The sequence below is a fragment of the Coffea arabica genome, chromosome 2e, assembly GCF_036785885.1.
Source record: "Coffea arabica cultivar ET-39 chromosome 2e, Coffea Arabica ET-39 HiFi, whole genome shotgun sequence".
NCBI classification, from domain to species: Eukaryota; Viridiplantae; Streptophyta; class Magnoliopsida; order Gentianales; family Rubiaceae; genus Coffea; species Coffea arabica.
In genome coordinates this window covers 26,516,323-26,536,060 of record NC_092313.1, presented here as the reverse complement: position 1 = coordinate 26,536,060, position 19,738 = coordinate 26,516,323, and the positions used below count along the sequence as shown (strand labels likewise).

The 19,738-nt window shown below is 37.4% G+C and overlaps 3 protein-coding genes across 3 annotated transcripts; 1 reads left to right on the top strand and 2 right to left on the bottom strand.

The window, feature by feature from the left end:
* Window positions 1-1,079: 1,079 nt before the first annotated feature.
* LOC113732197 (S-adenosyl-L-methionine-dependent uroporphyrinogen III methyltransferase, chloroplastic) lies at window positions 1,080-5,721 on the top strand. The gene is made up of 5 exons (XM_027257855.2): window positions 1,080-1,883; window positions 2,744-2,821; window positions 2,981-3,050; window positions 3,815-4,092; window positions 4,818-5,721. The coding sequence occupies exons 1-5, from the start codon at window positions 1,260-1,262 to the stop codon at window positions 4,971-4,973; spliced, it is 1,206 nt and encodes a 401-aa protein (XP_027113656.1). The 5' UTR covers window positions 1,080-1,259; the 3' UTR covers window positions 4,974-5,721.
* Window positions 5,722-6,063: 342 nt separating this feature from the next.
* On the bottom strand, window positions 6,064-12,363 carry LOC140003712 (BRCT domain-containing protein At4g02110-like). The gene is made up of 10 exons (XM_072080197.1): window positions 12,078-12,363; window positions 11,711-11,800; window positions 11,448-11,552; window positions 10,998-11,099; window positions 10,693-10,777; window positions 9,828-9,897; window positions 9,650-9,694; window positions 7,237-9,447; window positions 6,864-7,080; window positions 6,064-6,679 (listed from the first exon to the last, which is right to left on the bottom strand). Exons 1-10 carry the CDS (start codon window positions 12,147-12,149, stop codon window positions 6,122-6,124), a joined length of 3,555 nt encoding a protein of 1,184 aa, XP_071936298.1. The 5' UTR covers window positions 12,150-12,363; the 3' UTR covers window positions 6,064-6,121.
* Window positions 12,364-15,310: 2,947 nt separating this feature from the next.
* Window positions 15,311-18,893, bottom strand: LOC113732195 (O-fucosyltransferase 20). The gene is made up of 6 exons (XM_027257850.2): window positions 18,137-18,893; window positions 17,694-17,862; window positions 17,085-17,174; window positions 16,633-16,916; window positions 16,262-16,520; window positions 15,311-15,958 (listed from the first exon to the last, which is right to left on the bottom strand). Exons 1-6 carry the CDS (start codon window positions 18,757-18,759, stop codon window positions 15,722-15,724), a joined length of 1,662 nt encoding a protein of 553 aa, XP_027113651.1. The 5' UTR covers window positions 18,760-18,893; the 3' UTR covers window positions 15,311-15,721.
* Window positions 18,894-19,738: the final 845 nt, after the last annotated feature.

Below are 19,738 nucleotides of genomic sequence, written 5' to 3'. Positions count from 1 at the left end.
CTTAATATTCAACTTCCATTGTTCTGTACTACTTAGGGCCAGATTTCATTTTAAGTTTTGCAAGAAAAAATTGTACAAGAACCGGGAAAAGTTTTCTTGACCATTTTAATGGTATCAAATTTGGTAAAAAAAAAAAAGAAGAGAAATTTAATTCTAATTAATTTGCATGCAACCAAAGTCACATCCATATACTAGTTGTTCCTCTCTTTTAACACTTACTGGTTCCTTTCATTCCTCTTTTTTTTTTTTGTCAAATCAATGTTAATCTAAAGTAGTAGTAAATTGAAAAGTTTGCAACTTGTCTATTTTTTTTTCTTTTTTTTTTATATGAATTCCAAACAAGCAGATGAAGCCAAAGCACATAGCCGCCTCTCATCCTTAGAAAAACTTCTCTCCGCAGCTTCCAAGAGTCAGGTCTCTCTACGGCACACAATTTCAATCCACCAAGAAAAGCAAAAAAAGGGAAAAAGATAAGCACATTCAGGCAGCTTCAACCGGATGGTGGAGAACAAATTCTCTTTTGTGTTTGACTGGTTTTTCCTGCGGCTCCCATTTTTTTAAGTACTCCACAAAATAACATAAGAGCCCCTCAAAAATTACATGCATCTCACCTTGGCCTCCTCATTGTCCAATTGGGTCCATTCGCCCCTCACTTTAGGTTCTACAATTTTGTTGAATGGGTATGAATTATAATCATCCAACTAAATTCCGAATTGATGCTGATTCCGTCAATATCATGTGCACTTCTTGCAAAAAGTGTCAATTTTTCTCCCAAATAGAAATTTTACTGAGCATATATTCATTGTTTGTTTGATTCTTCACCATATGTAGCAAAAATATATACATCTTCACAATAATAGAAGACACATTTGTCCTTTTCATTGTTATAAAATGTACATCTTACATGATCAGATGGGATACAATCAGCGGATATTGCTAGGTTAATTTTTATCAGACTGAAAAAATTGAAAATTTCAAGCAAGGGTGTGAACCAACCAGTTGATGAGGGGCAAATTGAAATGCGTCTTTAAATAAAGACAAAAGTGAGTGTTCTTGGCTCTCAATTCCCCTCCTACATCAAAAATAAATAAATTTTAGGAAGCCCTTGTTTCGGTACGCAAGAATACACCCCAGGTCACCAAAACTCAAAAGGAACCTGTCCCTTTTCAAAACCTCAAAAAGCTGCTAAAAACCTGCCTTCTCAGCATCCAAAAAGCTCAAAATGTTGACTCCTATTCAACCCCTAACTCCATATAAACATGCATAAAGTGGAAACTGGAAAACCCAGAGAGAGAGCATTTCAAGATTGGGTTTGGATACCCATTTTTGCTTTTTTTTTTGGTTCAATAACAGTTATGGCCCTAGTGAGTAGGCTTCCATCTCTTTCCTCTTCAAGAACCCATTTGCGAAAACCCAAAATTTCTTCCGTTAATCCAGTTTCTTACATACAATGCAGCACTTCACCATTTACTGAAAAGCATTCAATTGAGAGGTACCAAAGGGATAATTGGTTGTACAAGAACATTACCAGCACCAAATTGCAGCAGCAATCCTCTTTTTGTCCACTCCCATCTGATTCCAGCTCCATCAGGGACTATGACATTGCTCTCCAGCTCCCAGAGCTGAAGAAATTGCTTCAGGTTTTGAAGGAGAAAAGGGAAAATGAAGTTGGAATTGGAAAAAGAGGACCCGGGAACGTGTTTTTGGTGGGGACAGGACCAGGGGACCCTGAATTGTTGACGATTAAGGCCTTGAGGGTTATCCAAAGTGCTGATCTTTTGTTGTATGATAGGTTGGTTTCTAATGACGTTTTGGATTTGGTTAGCCCTGATGCTAGACTTCTCTATGTTGGCAAGACTGCAGGGTACCATAGCAGAACTCAGGTAAGAATCCTTTGCCTTGAAGTTAGTTTAACTCCTCCCAAAAATTTTTTTTTCCCGTTTGAGTGAACTCTTTGGGTGTTAACGTTTCAATTTTGATTTGGGAATTTGGGTAAAGATGAAAATTTTATGAACTGAGAAAGTGCACAGTTAATTTCTGAGATTAATTACATGGTTTTCTTGGGGCATTATACTCGACTTTGACGTGGGATGTTGATACAGATGAGTAGATGAGTGAATTAGGTGTTGAATATTGCATTCTCATTTGGAATATGATTTTTTTTTTTTTTTGTAAATTGAGGTCGCTTAGAGTTGATACTACTGAGGTGCATTTCGTGATTTAGGAGATTCACTGTTTGTATTGGTCTTTAACGAGAATTGAACTTTGTTTTTGCCTTTTTGGTTTATGTAATGCTTTATTTGCTTTGTGTTTTGCTTTTGTTTATACTGGGACTTGGGATTTTGTATGCCTTAACTACATTGAAGAATGTTTCAGAAGCGAAGGGGAGCAGTGAATCTGTAGTCTGTCTTTTTTCAGATAGACAGTGGAAGAATAGATTTACAGGGGATGAGAAATCCTCCTTTAACATCTACTAATAGGTTTCAAAATTGGACCTTACCAGTTCTGTAGCAAATATTCTGCTGGTCTATGGTAGACACCACTCGTTAGCAATACAGACGTCATTGTGTAAAAGCAATCAGTGAATGATAAGAGACATCCTTTTAGGGTAAAACGTGATGATATTCATTTAAAATAGATCATATGACAATGAAGAAGGTTCTTGTGCTTTGATAGATTGAGAAGTTACAAATGCGAAATGTTCTTTTGGGACAAGAATATTCATAATAGACAAATTTTGCAGGAGGAAATTCACGAGTTACTTCTAAGTTTTGCTGAAGCCGGGGCAACTGTTGTTAGACTTAAAGGTGGAGATCCATTGGTAAGATTGTATCACACATTCTCTGGTCAAATTGCACTTTTTGCATGCTCTGGTTGATTGAAAACAGAAGTTTACACTTGGGCATAACTGTGTCAGTGTAATTGGATTTCATATGTGCAATCAGAAATGGTTAACTGAAATGTATCTTGGGTTATATAGGTTTTTGGTAGGGGTGGAGAGGAGATGGATTTCCTACAGCGACAAGGAATTGCAGTGAAAATCATTCCGGGTACCACGACTAAAGATACTTTTAAACACATTGCTATAATGCTTTTTTGCTTTTATTTTTTCATATTGTCGCTAGGTTTCATATCTGCACCTTGAGGTTTCGTATCTGCACTTTAACCTCGCTCACCTTGAGGGCGATTAAAAATTCTTACATGTTGGTTGACAAGATCTGACAGTTAGTTGAGAAGTTGAAGTGTTTACATGTAAATCATCCTAACAAGAAAGTACAATGGGGACGACGTATTTCTGAACCTAAGACAGAGAAACATGTTAAGAAGAGACAGTTTTGAATCATTTCGTTATGAATCATAAGAAAGAAAGCTTGTTCTCTTTTAGACTTGATTAAGTCAATACAATGTGAGTATATCTGACTTCAGTGGTAGTGCTAATGGGCTGAATTTTTGTAGTCTCATATCCAATTTTATTAGAGAATTCAAAGATTTCCCAATCCTTTTTTATCACAGTATAAAATGGGTCATCAAGTTAGTATATGAGAGAAAACCACAGTATATTACTTCCTATTAATGTTGAAAAGTGGTGTATAAATACCAGTGATAGGACTTGGACACCTTATGCAAGTTTCATGTTTATTTCTGTCTATAGTTGTCTGTAACCAATTGCAACTGCAATAAAATCATGTTGGTTAATGATGTGTAGCAATTCCATTCTGGTTCTTTTTGGGTAGTATTTGGTGCAACAATATAAAACAGAGTTATAAGTATGAAAACAATATTGCATCAGCTCATTGCACTCTATCCTTTGCAGGTATTACCTCTGCTTCAGGTATAGCTGCTGAGCTGGGGATACCTTTGACTCATCGAGGTGTTGCAAATAGTGTGAGATTTCTAACAGGCCATTCAAAAAATGGAGGAACAGATCCTCTATTTGTAGCGGAGAGTGCAGCGGATCCTGACTCTACACTGGTTATTTACATGGGTTTGTCAACGTTACCTTCCCTTGCCTCAAAATTGATGTGCCATGGTTTGCCACCTAATACTCCAGCTGTTGCAGTTGAGCGTGGCACCACTCCCCAACAGCGCACGGTAAGTTCTACATTTTCATCTTAAAATACCCTGTCAGTTTAGTTTGAGTTGTATACATTTATCACCATTGAGTAAGATCCAAGTAACTGCCTTGTGCATAGCTTTCGGAGAGTACTTTTGAAGTACTGTATAAACATCTTTAAGTGTGGGAAAAAATTAAGCTGAGTTGCATATTTCTGTAAGCATCCCTATAATGGATGTTGGCTGCTGCACATATTAAGTTCAGAATTCATGTTGTGCAAGTACAAGATGAGTCATTGCTGTATATTTATCACATTGATGTTGCACACTCTCCGATGCACCATTGCAACTTGTTTCTCGTCAGCATTTTAGCATCACATACCTCTTCCTTACTTGTGAAATGGCCACTTGCATTTGAACTTTTGGGTATTAGCATAAATGTGTCCTCTTCTGTATTTTAGTTAGTGTAGCTACAACCATGAAACTACATGTTCAACTATGAAATCATGCAAGTGAATCTCATGTTAATGAACAGGAAATAATTCTAAAGGCAATAGCCAGTTGCGATAGTTTCTTCTTGTCCATGACCTTTGTAAACATCATTGGTGATTGAATTCCTCTATTTTATGGCTGCATGAACGTATTTCATATTGAATGAGTTCATTGCAAATTTGATTAAGATACTTGAGAAAATAGAGTGGTAAAAATTTCAAAACCTAAAATTTTTGTCAATTGAAATTAAAGGACCTGTTTCTCTGATACAGGTATTTGCAGAACTGAAGGATCTTTCAAAGGAGATTTCTTTGCACCAGCTGGTATCACCTACTCTAATTATGATTGGCAAGGTTGTCGCGCTCTCGCCGTTATGGAAACCTTCTACTTTTGGGGATTTAGCTTTCGCAGAGAAGAAAACTTTTTAAGATATCGGAATAGCGGCAAGTACTCAGTCAAACTGTGGTGCTTAGCTGACATTATCCTGGCACTGGCACACTTGTGAATGGCTTTGCTGCTCTGTATTGATGCTTGGTGCACATTTTGGGTTATCAAGCATCTCTCCTTTGTTGTCTTTTAAGAAATCAGCGAGCAACATGCCAGTGATCTAAACGACATGATCAACTTGGCATAAGTTGGAAAGGTGCAGACAAGTTATTGAGTTGAGGCCAATTTTCTATGAGGACCATACCCCTTTCGCAATAAGCCGGCGCCAAGAGTTGAGGAGCTAAAGCGAGATGACAAAAAATTTTCCCCAAAGGCGTACTGCATGTCATAATCAGCATTTCACATCACAGGGAAAACCTTTTCTCATCATCCTCATCATGTCGCATTCAAACATTTCAAATCACAGGAAAATTGTTTCTCATCACCTCTTTCAAATCTTAGTTCATTGATGATATGGTTTTGCCAAGGAGTTGTTCGTAATCAGCTTTTGAACTCTGTTTCTTGTTTGGAACATATTTATATTATTTGAGCTGCCAAGAGTGGCTTGTTTTGTGGTCCAGCGCAGGCCAGTATTCTTGTAAGCTGTTGGATTGTTGTAGACCTGTATGGTTCTTTCAGCCGTGTCTACGAGTCATGGCAAGAGAGCAGGATGAGGAAAAACAACATTTTAATCATAAAATTTGTACAAATACAGAAATGTAGAAAAGCATTTAGCATGTGTTTCCTGTAGGGCATGCCTCTAGTGGATCTTTTACTCTTTTAGGACGTTACAGGATTTACTCCTATGGAGGAATGAAGCCACATTTCGTAGCACATACATTCTGGAACAGGATACTTTGTAACACCTGTTCCTGCTTTGCTACTCAATCCGCAGCTGCATTGCTAGTCTTGTGTGGAAATTATGCAACCCCTTTGCCAAGGCCACCTGATACAACTAAAATATCTCAAATAGTTTTTTGAGTACGAGACCTACACTTTCCAATTACATTTAGAAAGGGCTAAAAGAAATTAAATGGTTAGCACCAAGGCCAGCAGCTGCTTTGGAAACTAAGGTGACACACTCGACAAGAATCTACAAAATTGATTTATTGGAACTTAATATTATTAAACAAGGAGCGAATTAAAGCAATCACTTTCGCTTTAACCTAGAGATGGGTTTCCTAGAATTCTTTTGAGCATTTTGCCTGTTTTTGTTCCTACAGTTCGGACAAAACCAATCTTCTTGTGGAATCTCTTCTAGCGGAGGGTCACAGCAGTCAATGTGGGTACCAATACCACAACCAGAGGAACAATTTTCATCGCCACAAATGAGCATTACCTCTCCCCTGCCACAAGAACCACACACTTGACATGCTATGTCATCATCATTTTCCTCTGAAGTAGGATTCTCAACGACTTCTTCCATGCGAGTTACTAGGTTCTTTAATGACTTCTCTGCCCAAGCAAGCGTGTTGTATTGTACATGTCTATCAAGCGAGTACCCAGGCTTGCACACATAGTCTACCAAGTAATCAGCTAAAACACAGGGTATCTCGTTTCTTAAGAACTCCTGAACCCAAATGTCAACACGAGGCATCCCAGAACTGACAATAGCAAAGTCGACTCCTGATTGAAGGAAACGAGTATAAGGAGGTGAAGTTGCCAAAATGGTCCCATCTCCAGCCTTCACAACGCGCTTCAATGTATCCTAATTTAGGGCAAAATGAGAGAAATTTTGACGCAGTTCCAGGCAGTCAGTAGAAAAGGAAAATCTTGAAAAATAACTGGCAACAAAGAACTTTGGAATTAGGGGATAATAGCACACGAAAAATCAACTTCCATGGTATAAGATGCTACTAACACAATAAAATAACAGAAAGAGAAGAGTATACCAGAGGAGGTGCAATGCATTCCCCGTAAATAATTATACGCATTCCATAAAATGCTCCATGCCCAGTTCTCTCCCTCAAGAGGCGCCACTTCCTTGGAGCTTCCAAGTTGATTGCACCATCTTCACTCAGCCCCTTCTTATGCCATTCATACGGCTCCTCAGCCAAAAACTTTCCAGCCTCATTACTAGCACTCAAATAATCAGTCTTCAGAATCCACCTGCAAATCCAAGGGATGTTTCGGAGAAATATTCATATTGGGAAGTCCGAGAAAGCAGGCAATCAAATAAACAGTGAACCTTCTCTTCCATCCAAGGCTAAACTTATATAATAACTCACTCTAGCAAGAAACTAACGTACTAAAACAAGGCCATACCTTCCAGATGCTGCAGCAGCAAAAAATTTTTCAGTTCTGCGTAGTGGATCTGGAGCAATAAAGTGCGTTGCCTGATATGACCACTGGTGAGAATCTCTGCAAACTCTTCCTTTCAAATGCCGAATCACTTGTCGGAAATCCTTTCTTTGTAGCTTATGCCCACTTAATATAAACCAAATCGGTTCTGTTTTCACTATAATCTGTGCCACTGACTTTGAACCAGAATCTTCACCATCATTCTTCTGGGGCTTAATATTGGATTTTCGGGTCGACATTCCAACCATCTTTTTACTAGTATTATTCACATTTATGCTTCCTATCTCAAGAGGTGTGTTCTCCTTTTCCATTTCCATGGAGTTATCTGCCATGCCCACTTGTGCTGGTATAATGTCCTTATCTACTTTAACTTCAAAGCCCTTTGCATTCCTTGTTTTAGCCTTTTTACCACTCAATTCATCTTTGGCCTCCTTCCTCTGGTCACCTTTCCCAGAATTTTCTACAGGAATGTTCTTTTTCCTAGTTTTGGTTGAAGGAAACTTATTGCCACTAGTTATGCGCTCCCCTTTAGAATTATCCCTGAGTAATGATTCACTCTGTTCATTTTTCTTGCCAGGAGCATTTTCAGCTTCGCTCATTAACTTGTCATCACCAGAATCCACCACCTGTTCCTCAACACCTGGAATGTCATCAGCAGTTTGTTTGTTTTGGACACCTACCTTTTCTCCCGTCCTCGTAGGGACTGAATTTGGTACATCAATGTCACCAGGCTTGTCGTTATCTATAATGGCATCGAATTCCTTGTCCTCCACATTCTCTGTAGCTTCAGTTTCATCATCTACAAATCTAGTTTTATATGCCTTTTCATTTCTGGATTCTAAAACATTTGCCATTTTGGCATCTTCGTCCATCTCTGCATCAAAAGTTGGATGGACCACTTTAACTCTTTCAGTACTAATAAACCTCATTGGTTCCTCAGTTTCATTCTGCCCTAAAGGGCTCATCGAATGATTTTTTGCTGAGCCCTTTTCTTTAATATGTATGGAACCTTTTTGATTGAGAGCCTTCCCTCTACCAAAACTTGGTCTAGAGCCCAGAGTTTTTTTAGCCAACAGCTTTCTTTTGAGTGGTTTTGACCGAGTGCTGGCCTCTCCTCCAGGAACGTCCAACCCAACCATAGGATTGCATCTTTCAACTTCATGTACTTTGGTTTCAGGAGGTGGGGCTTCATCTTGCAACCCATTCTGTACCATTGTAGAATCATTAACTGCATTTTCAGGTCTATTAGAATGAAGATCTTTAACTTCTGGATCGCTATCCGTGCAAGTGATATTTCTCTTTTCAGAAGAAATTTGAGGTGCTATCTTGCTGCATACTTGCTCTATCTCAGATGTGATAGGACTAAAAACCTTAGCTGGAGAACTTTTCAAAGGATTTAAATCAGTTGTAGTGTCTGCATAACCGGATTTTTTCCCAGGAGAATGACCAGAAACCTTCAGCAGTTCGTTCATTGAAGGTTCGGGTGGACGTTCTTCAGTTCTATTGACAACTACACCATCTGAGCTGACATCCAAATTATTGTCGGTCCTTTGTAATTTGGAGCTGCCCACAAAAATGGCCACCTTTCTCTTCTCAGACAAACTATCACTCCTCCCATCATCTGGACATGATAAAATTTCCTTCAGAGGACTTCTTTTATCATTTGAAGTAGTTCCATCCACATCCATATTGCAAGAAGACATGTTAAAGCTGTCACTAACATGAACTTTATTATCAAAATCTCGAATAACAGAAATTTGAGCTTTACTTTCAGTTTGCACTGATTCTACAGGAAGAATAGCTTTCCTTGGTGTTTTTCTGGAAAAACTTAGAGCGGTGAACTTGGATGCATTGGGACTAGGTGATTTCTCATCAACTTTAGAAGCAGAAGTGAAGTCACTTATAACATTTTCTGGAAGTGGTGTTCTACCCATTGAATTTAACTCAGTGCAAATTTTCCCCGCTGTACCAGGGACAAAGGAACCAGGCACCTCAAGAAGCCTGACAGGAGTTCCTTCCCGAGAAATTTGATCAGGTTTTGCCTCCATTTTGCTAACTGACAATAATCCAGAAGTTGAAACCATACCCTTCCCTCTCGTTTGCTCTGTGTCCATGTCTTGAGCTTCATCCTCAGAATCCTTTGCTTGAGCTTCCATCATGTCCAGCTCATATCCACTGAAAAGATGGAGAAGTAACATACAAGTCAGAAAATATTTGCAAATTTGTCATTTTCCTTTTCTTTTCACTTCCACGTGTTAATTAACAATCATATACAAGATGCTAGAATTAAAGTGTGGCAACCAAATGTTGAGGATAAATCATGTCAACCAAATGCAAACCTCATAAAATGTTAAATGGATTCATATCTGTCTCTAACCTCTTGTCGTAGTCATCTTCCGGCAGAATTTGCCATGTCCTTAAACTGGAAGGGAAAACAATATGTGTATTAAGAAGCAGCTCATAGCACAAGCAGAATAGTAGCAATAACATGTAAATGATAAGTAGGGAACCATATTTTAAAGTGTATGTTCTAAATAATCAAGCCTAGGACATACCAGTCTTCCAACCACCGATGGTTAACAAGTTTTATCATCTTGATTTGCCTTGCAAGGTCATACTTCATACCTGTCAAGATGTAAAAATACTAATGAATACTAAAACTTCTGATTGGGGAAAAGATCAATGAATTGATAAACTTAAAGAATCAAATCTTTTAAAAAAAAAATCATAGACAACACACAATGATCTTAGAAGTTTTCCTTTGGACATAAAACTTTAAAAACTGATGGATCAGTACATGCATTTGGTGCATAAACTTAAAACTTATCTACCTCAGGAACTTCAATATCAAAAAGTATAAGTTAAAAAGCCACCCATCTAATTGAAAAAACTTTGAGCTTTTAAAAATTCCAGTGCAAATAGATCCATTACAGATCTGACTGGCAAAGCTAGAGAATAATCAGAAGAATAAAATTCAGCAAAATTGCATTTTTATAATACAACATTCATCTTCAATAGAAAACCAATGACATAACATTAACTGAATTTATGCAGAATGTACCAGCCAGCAAAGAGAAAGATAACCTAAGATATGAGTCTAGGGTTGAAAGTGCAGCACAGCATTAAAACATTTAGGTAGCTGCTTTGACAAAGATGGACCCCAAAAAAAGGAGGGTTGCTGCTTTTCTCTGGTGAGAGATCAGAACTAATGCAGGAGAAGACTGCAAGAACCTTTACTTAGCAACATGAAACTTCAATCGATTGCAATAAGAAACCAAATATGAACCAGATTTAACTGACGAACTCTAAAAATGTCCTTAAGAGAGAAAACATATTAACTGAAGAATTCTAAAAATGTTATAAGCCAGATTTACCATGTTAAAAGTTGAAAAATTGTCATCATATGCAGAAATAACCCACCTTCAAATTTGTAGCATATAAGATGTGTAACCTTGTTTGCTACCAAAGGTTTTGAAAAATTTGCACCCATCAAATCAACCATAACCTGATATAGAGAAGAAGCACACATTAAAACATCATTTTGTGGTAAATCATGAACTATCTACAACCGAGGTCATCTCCGTAAATAATTTAACTTGGATTCTGGGACAATATAAAGAGCTACTTTATCAGAAATAAGGAGCTCAAAATCAGTAGCAGACCATAATATTATCTCATGAACAGCTACTTTATCAGAAACAAAAAGACTCAAAGCAGTAGCAAACCATAATATCATCTCGTTCATGACCCTGGTAACCAGTCAAGCAAACAACCAAGGATTTGGCACCTGGAATTCCAGTTAGATCTCTTAAAGGTCTGTACATTATCTGCAAGAAAACAGCTAAAAAGTGTTAACTCAGAAGAACAAGGAGAATAAAAACTGAAAACTACATCTTTTTGTGATAATTAAATGACAATAAGCAATTGGGATTGTACATATTAGTCAGGTTAGCAGTGGTGGAGCCAAAACTATGAGCAGGCTTAGTGACTGTACCACGTAAGCCCTGAAAAGTAACTTGTGCCACACAATATTCAACAGTTATCAACAAAAGCTGGAAAAATATAGGATCTTGAATGGCAATTAAATGCAAAAATGTAGAAAGAAAATGCAACTTTAGAAGAAGCCAAAAAATGCAGTCGGAAAAAGGGTAAACTGGGACGAAATAGATGCTGACCAAGGCAGGGTCAACAGGCATTCCCACGTCAAAACTGTGGTAAACCCACAAGGCAGTGACCAATGTCTTGCCATCGCTTCGAGCAGCCACACAGATAGGATCATCCTGCATCCACCAAAGATGAGGACGTTCAATTGCGTTCCGCTAAAGGCTTTCAAAAAAAGAATAATTTCACTAACACTCAAGAAGGTACAAAACCAAAGCTATATGGCTAAAAATCACGACGACAGCAGCAATAACAAGAAGAAGTCCAGGGAACTCACGTAAACAGCTTTATCGACAATCACGTGAGTGCAATCAGGACCGTAACGACCAACATCAACACCACCGGCTTCTACCATCCTGGACCGAACCTACCAAAATTTGTCCAAATATAATTCAACGGATTGGAATAAGAATGTTCAGTACTGCAGCAGTATTGGGATTGTTCGGATAGCTCTATTCTATACAAATTCTTTCTTTTTTCAACTTCATCATAAATACGTCTTTCAAACACCTTTGTTCCCTTTCCAACTGCCGTCAAATCAGGAAAAGTGTTACAGTATAATTTTTTTTTAAAGAAAAGTCCCAAAACATCTCTGAAGAAAATAGTAAATAGCACAGACATGGGGATTGGGGAAAAGAACGGACCTGTTGGTGTGAAATGGAATCGAATCCTACGAGAACAAAATGGACTCCGTCGAAGATTTTCGAGGGAATCATCTCTTGCTTGCTTTGCTTTCCAAACACTCACAATATTCCAAATTCCAAACCCTTCCAATCCCCGGGGGAGGGGGGAAATCTGCAATTAGTCCAACTGCAGCAGAAGCAGTGGATAATTGCTGCTGGGGAGATGAATCTGGAAGGGGAACAAGACTTGGTCACTGAAAAACTTACAGGACAAGATTTTAGAGAGAGAAGAAGGATGGAGCAGAGTTCTAATTTGGGGAATTTTTCTACGTTTTTTTTTTTTTTTTGTTTTGCTGATTTCCATTTTAAATTCGATTTGCGTGCTTGCTTTGGCGGGAGAAATTAAAATTTAGGAGTGGCTTATTGGTTTGGGCCTATAGCGGCTTTTTGTAGGGAAGCAAAATCCTGAACTTCCTTCACGGCCTTCAAATAGCCACGATAATGGAATGGAGGCCCACTTGAATCCTGGAAACGCCCTGTGACCGTTTAGGTTTAATGTAGTTTGTACATCATTCATAGCTTTTCTACTTTTTTCAATTTAATAGGAGACTCCAAATTTTATAAGAAAAATAGAAAAGGGAAAAGAGAGAGTTTAAAAGTCGAATCAAAGATATCACAGTCGACCGGGTAATATCTCTAGCAGCTAAGTTGAGTCTTGTGGACCGAATGGCTAATTTGAAATGGCCACTTTGTAGCTTTCTTCTTTTTTTTTCTTAAATTTTTTAGGATGAAAATTTTTAATAGTATGCCAATGATAGAAATTCATGTGCATAGAATTACGTAAGAACATACAAGAAATCGTACTGTCACCGGGGGGAAAGTTGGGTTGGATGATAAGGTGAAAGGCATTGTAAGTAGGAAATTCTAACTTCAAAATCTTCCACTTACCAAAAAAAGGATATCAGTCCTAATTGCAATTAATAGATTATATATGTAACTTGTTGATTTTACAAACAATTTTTTATCAAATTACTTAAAACACATATATAAATTAACTTTCCATGAATTAGAGAATGTAAACTTTAAAAATCCTAGTACCTAAATTACATGCTTTTCTTTGGTCAGTAGAAGCACATTTACTTAAGTCGTACAAAAATAAATATTTTTTAGAATGTTATATCTACAATCATCATTAAAAAAAAAAAAAAATTGATGCAAAAACACCTTTTTTTTTTGGCATTTCTGTACTTTAGTTAGTGTAGCTACAATATCTACTTTGCAGGATCTTGGTTTGACAAGAATTTGATTGTAATGACACCCTTGAAACTGCTACATGTCATAATTAGGGATAATTTTAGAAGCCTCCTATGAAATTTCTGACAATTGCACTGGCCTCTCTCGAGATTTTAAAGATTTAAGAAACCTCCCTTGAAATTGGTTAGCTTATAACAAGTCAAGCCGAATTCAAAAAAATTAAAAAAAAAATGAATTCAGGAGAGAGAAGACGATATGGTTCTAGAAATACCCTTCATATGTTACATTAGTTAGTTAATCTAGTATAAAAGTATAAATTATTGCTGTTTGGATTGTAAGTTATTTGGGATTATTTGAGATATTTTTACTGTAGCACTTTTTGTGATGTGATGTATGTGAGATAAAAAGATATTGGGAAGATAAAAAGGTGTATTGGAAATTGTAAAGATGATGTAAGCAAATAAAATTGGAGAAATATGAAGCAATCCAAACAATTTATTTAAACAAAGTCAAAAGTTTGGAAGTATAAGTGCAAATGCTGACAAATGTAAAGCATCAACTTCAGACTCCTACAACTATTTGCAGTGGTTCTTGTAATGGCTACTTTTGAGAATACTATATAACAACAACAAATAATTAGAATCAAATTCTGGATAGATTATATTCAAGAATTGGGTGGAATTACTGAAAATATAATAAGAAAACTAGTTTCAACAGTGAATCGGAATGACAAAATATGGCCTTGTAAAGACTTAGAAAAGGTTTGAACAAAAATTGCAGTTGCAATCGCAAGTTAGAAATTTTTTAGTTCTAAATTGTGATTATTTAGAAATTGGCACCCTTTTCTCATGACAAATTAGAATTTATTTTAGTTCTAAATTGTGATTATTTCTATTTATTCAATCAATTACTGATTTAATTAATTATGTCCATGTAGTTGCCAAATACCTTATAGGTAGTGAGGCTGCTACACTCATTTCAATTGGTCTAATGTAAGCATTGGGACCCAATTTTATGATAGGGAAGGTCTGAAATTTTTGAAATCTCAGAGGGAGAGGGAGGCAGTGCAACTATGACAAAAATTGACTGAATCTTGTGTTACTGGGCAGGAAATATCCTAAAGTTGGTAGCCAATTGCCATTGTTTCTTCTTATCATTGAGATCTTGGAAACAAAGGAAAATCGAACAACTCATTGAAAGATTTCACAGATGTGATCAAGAAACTTGTGTTTGGATTGCAGCTACCCGTTTTCCGTTTCCCTAGATACATTTTTCAATCACCTTTTTCTCTCATATATATCAAGTCGCTACAGTAATTTTTCTACAAAAAGTCCAGAAAAATGCTATCCAAACAATGCCGTTTCGGTGGTGAAAAGCTCAGAACATTACTTCTTGTTTTGTTAAGTAGATTTTCAAAATGAGTTTTTGACCTCTGTATCTTAGTCAGACATGCTGATTTTATTTGAGCCGTCAGAAGTAAGCTTGTTTTGCTGTGCAGTGCAGGTCAATATTCTTGTGAGCTAATGGTTTATCGTAGACTTGAATGGCTGTTACAGCTATGTTTATGGCTCATGGCCAGTTGGCCACTACGAGGAAAAAACATGTTTTGATCATTTTAATCGTTAATACAGAATGCTTCTGATTAATAGAGAGGTCTAACCATTGCAAAACCAATAACTTCAATACTGAGAATCGCCAAATTGCAATAGGTAAAACAGCTTTTTTGACAGAAGCAAAGGAAATAGATGAAAACTTCAAAACGAGTGTGTAAGGTTGTCAGCTTGAAAATTGAAATAGTTATGGCTTTAAAATCAGTAAATGGGATGAAAAAAGATACAAGGAGAACGAATTTTGGAAATAGGCTTGGGTTGAGATAATGAAGAGTTCAGTCCCAATCGAATAACAACAGTGGAGTACACTCGTTGCTACATTTTACTAGACCTATTAAAGCCCAATTTTCTTGGTCAAAAGACATCATAACAGCCACAAAGCACAAGAAATGTAGCCAAATACTTGAATTTTTTCTCCATATATGTATATACATTCTTTGAATATGGTTACATTGGCCGCGTATAAAGAATGAATGGAATACAAAAAAAATGATATCTTTGTTTAACCTAGCTATACTATATGATTAAGAGGAGTATTATTAACAAAAAGGTGGAAGAAAGTAGCTATATCAGGTGCTGTTACTCTCAAAATTAGGCATGCGTAGCTCCTTGCAGAGGCTGTCCAACCTCGACAAACCACCAGATTCGGACTTCAGAGCGTCTGCTTGACTTAGCTATTGACATAAATGGCTGTTACCTTAAGAAGCACAATATGCTGAGTTTCAGATATTCATCAGGTGCTTCCTGTTTGGCCTCCCCCATTGTAGATCTTTTTACTCGTTTGGAAATTCTTGGTGTTGGCTATACAGAGGAATGGGGCTGCATCTTGTTGCACATACACTCAGGAACAGGATACTTTGTTACATCTCTTCTTGTTTTGCTACTCCTCAATTCTGGCTGCCCCAAAGAATCTCGATGCAACCCTACAATGATCTTCTTAAATTCTGCCCCGGGGAGAGAAGAGTTCATGAAGTGTGAGAACATTTGCCTTTTATTTGGAGTAATAGTCTTTTTGTGCCCTGCATAAGCCCTATGACCCTGTATCAACAGTAAAAGTACAGCAGTTAGTCAGGATAGAATAGCGAAGTACACCAGATGGACAGCAAAACAAGAACATCACCACAGTCGTAGAATAATTGGTCGAGTAACATGCATAGGCAAATAAGATAATGTCAGTTTGCATGAAACAAGGTCTGGTTACTCTGGTAGAACAATAGTTGTCCATCAAATGAATGACAGGAAGTCTTTCTAGAAACTCCACGGCATGTTACCATTCTCTCATGGAAAATACTTAGGATTTGTCGACACAAAGCCATATTCTAGCCACAACAATTACAATACCTGAATAGCGTGGCCCATGTTTCCACCATGGGATGGCATGAAAACATCACTGTTCTCAGAAACTATATAATCAATAGCAGCCATTAAGGAGGCTTTCTTTTGAAAGGGCTCCAGCTCCCCAGGCAAAGCAAGGTCTTCTTTATTATAGAAATGTGGAAACTCTCTAATCAGTGGATCCAATGCTTCTTTTCCACCCAATGGATTCCCTCCAGCCCAAAAGATTCTAGCAGTTTTTGGAGCCCCAAGAGCTTTAAGCAACCTGATACAGAAGAAAACTTATTATTAACTACAATAAGCCACTATGCTTATAAAGAAGAATCAAAATTTTAAACAACAGTATAGAATGCACAAAAAAAATCTAAGAAGCACACCTTGCAACCTCCAAGGCATTTAAAGGGCAGAGACCAGCAAGTTTCCTTTCATGATATGTCATGTTTGATCTTGAAGTCAAGAGCTCTGGCCTTCGTTTTCTCTCATTGTTTATCATCTCATCATATTCATGACTTAAACCTGGAAGGCATCCAGTCCTCACCCATACATCCTTCTCCATCCGTAAATGAAGAGCAAGATATGGTCCCTTGCTTCTCATGCGCTCTGTCAATTTATTACCGAGTTCTAAGATAGGGGGAGCAAACCTCAACGCATGAAAAGCCACCTACAGTTTCAAGCAGGCATTAGTTACGACGCAGATTATGTGATCCTACTACCATAAAAGAAGATAAGGAAGCCATCAGTGTCAGACTACCAACCATAGTAGCACAGTAGTTCTTAAGCAGTACTTAAAAATGCTGGGAGTTTCAGAAACTTCAGATCTCCAACATACCTTGCAGCGAAGTTTTTGAAGGTCAGAAGGCAGATCCTTTGATAGTCTTGAATCCAAGCTCCGCAAAAGCAAGACACCTTCCCTCCTAATCTGCAAAGGAGAGAAAAACATATAACGTCCTGTACAGCATGGAACTGCATCATTTTTTCCCCAGTATATTCTAATAGTTTAACTTAAATTTGGATCATTAGGGAGGAGTCTACCACTGTAATACAGACATCTTTTATAAACTAAAGAAAACCAAGTTTCGCAGTCAAACACAGAAGTCCATCTTGTTTAGCCATGAATATTATACAATGGTTTTTAAATTCTAAGCCACCAATCCAGTTGGACCGCCTACAAGCAAATTCACCAAAACCTCCTCTGGGATTCTACATATGGAGCTATCTCCAGGCTATTGGTCATGAAAGCAACAAAAATTTCACAATTCCAAAGAAGGAAGTGATTCTGCTTTCTCCAGCAAAGCAATTTCGTGACCGCGTACAAAAACAATAAGCAATACCATGTCATTATTCCCTCTCACATATCCTCTTCTCAATCCGTAAATATCTTAAAAGCAATTTCTGGACAAAGAAGTTCAAAAGCACAGTCAGGGGAAAAAAATCTTACCCGTCTAGAATACCGCGAACGAATAAATTCAGGGGTGGCATGAAGGTGAGTCATTTTGTCTTCCAATGGCCTCGTCATGACATGTGTAGATGGAAGTGATGACACAATTCGGACATCATTCTCCAAAACTTTCTTGAAATGCTCCAAGTCAAATATATCAGCAAACTCACTGCAATAATGAGAAAAAATATACTAGAATTAAACATCATTTCCCTCTATAGGAAACCAAGAATCCAAATATCAATAAGGAAACGGGATGATTTTGACCTAACAAGTTAAATGACTCTCGCTTCAACACTTGCCACTAATATTCACAATGACAGAAATAGGATGAATTAGCTTAAAAAGGCCACAATCAAAACCAAAGCAAATAGGCCAATCATCTCAATTTATAATTTAGCAACTAAGACAAAAAATCAAGAATGGTTGAAAAAAGAACAAACCTTTCATCACCCCAGATGACATTAACTTGCAAAATGGGAACAACGAGGGCAGCCCCTAAAATTCTTGCAATCACAACAGCATCAACAATCTGGTTCCTCTGCTGATTCATTCCACCAGCAACCACTACCATCAAATACTTGGTCCTATCTTTGACAATATCAACACTAGCCCTCTTATAATCATTGCTGAACTGCAAACAAGGCCTGTATCCCAACCCATCATGCTGCTTCCAGAACTCACTCTTTTCATCACCATTATCATTATTTCCACTGACTTGCACCTCATTCTGCACTAGACTCAGCTGAGTACTCGACAACCCGTTTAAGACCATAAGCTTGTCTTGAGAAATAGCACATGGGTTGCGTCCAAAAGGGATTAAAGGATCGACATTGAAGTACACCTTCAACATCCCAAAAACCCCAAAAACCAGAATCCAGAAAAGCCAGAATCTTGGATCCCTCCATAAAAATCTGATCCTTAATACTGAAAGCGGAGAAAACGGAGCTTTCTTTTTAGGAGAAAGCAACAAAGATTCCAAAGAAGTAGATGAGATTGAACTGATTATCTGTGATGGCACTGAAATGTAACTCAGCTTCTTCTTGTTGCTCTTTGACACAGCCATTTTTTTTTTCTCCTTTCACCCTGTTTTCACACTACTATTTCAAGAAAGCCCTTTTAGCTGTGTGATGTCTAGATATATATGCTTTAGAGCATTTTCTATGAGGTTTCTTGAGGAAGATTGGAGTTGAATGCGGTTTAAAGAAAATGTGCGGGCGGCGGGAAGAACAACGCGCAGTCAGAAGGATGGATGGACGGACGAATGCGTGTTTGGTATTGGCAATGAAAAGGAGCAGAGGAGAGGGTCAGAGAAAGTGTGTGCATGTGTCAGAATGCTTTGGAGTTCGAGTTCTTTGTTGAAGTATTTAAATTAAGTTGGCAACTTGGCATCAAAAATATTTTTTCCTTTTTTAGGTTTTTTTTTTTAACTCTTTTTTTTTTTTGGGTCAATGAAAGCAATAAGGGAGAATTATTTTATTTGTAAAGTATGGATATTATAATACGTCTTAGGAATTTCATTTTCAAAAGTATGAACAGATTCACCGCTGATTGGGTTGAGTTGGGTGATGATAACGGTTTTAAAAATCAGACCGAACCATCAAATGGTCATATACATTGGCTCGGTTCCCGGTTCGGCTGGGGATGGTTTCTTTGCAATATATATCGTTGTCCATTGAATCCAGATCTTTTCTTTTTTTCTTTTTTTTTTCCGTCAAAAGCTTAGGATTAAGATCTCCCTATTTGAATGTTGTGCGGTTGAAATGCAATTTTAGTTTTTTTTAGTATATGAGTTTTTAAAAAGGTTAATTGTTTTAAAAAAGTTTAATTGTTTTAAACCCCTGATTGGTTAGATATAATAACTTGCAATGGAGCTAGATAAATACCGCGATCAAAATAGTCTGAGTGTGTTTGGATAGGAGATCATTTGGGATTATTTTTTAAAAAAATACTATAGCACTTTTTTGATGTGATGTGTGTGAGATAACAAGGTAATTGGATAACGTGTTGATAATGCAAGCAAATCAGTATATGTAAATAAGGTG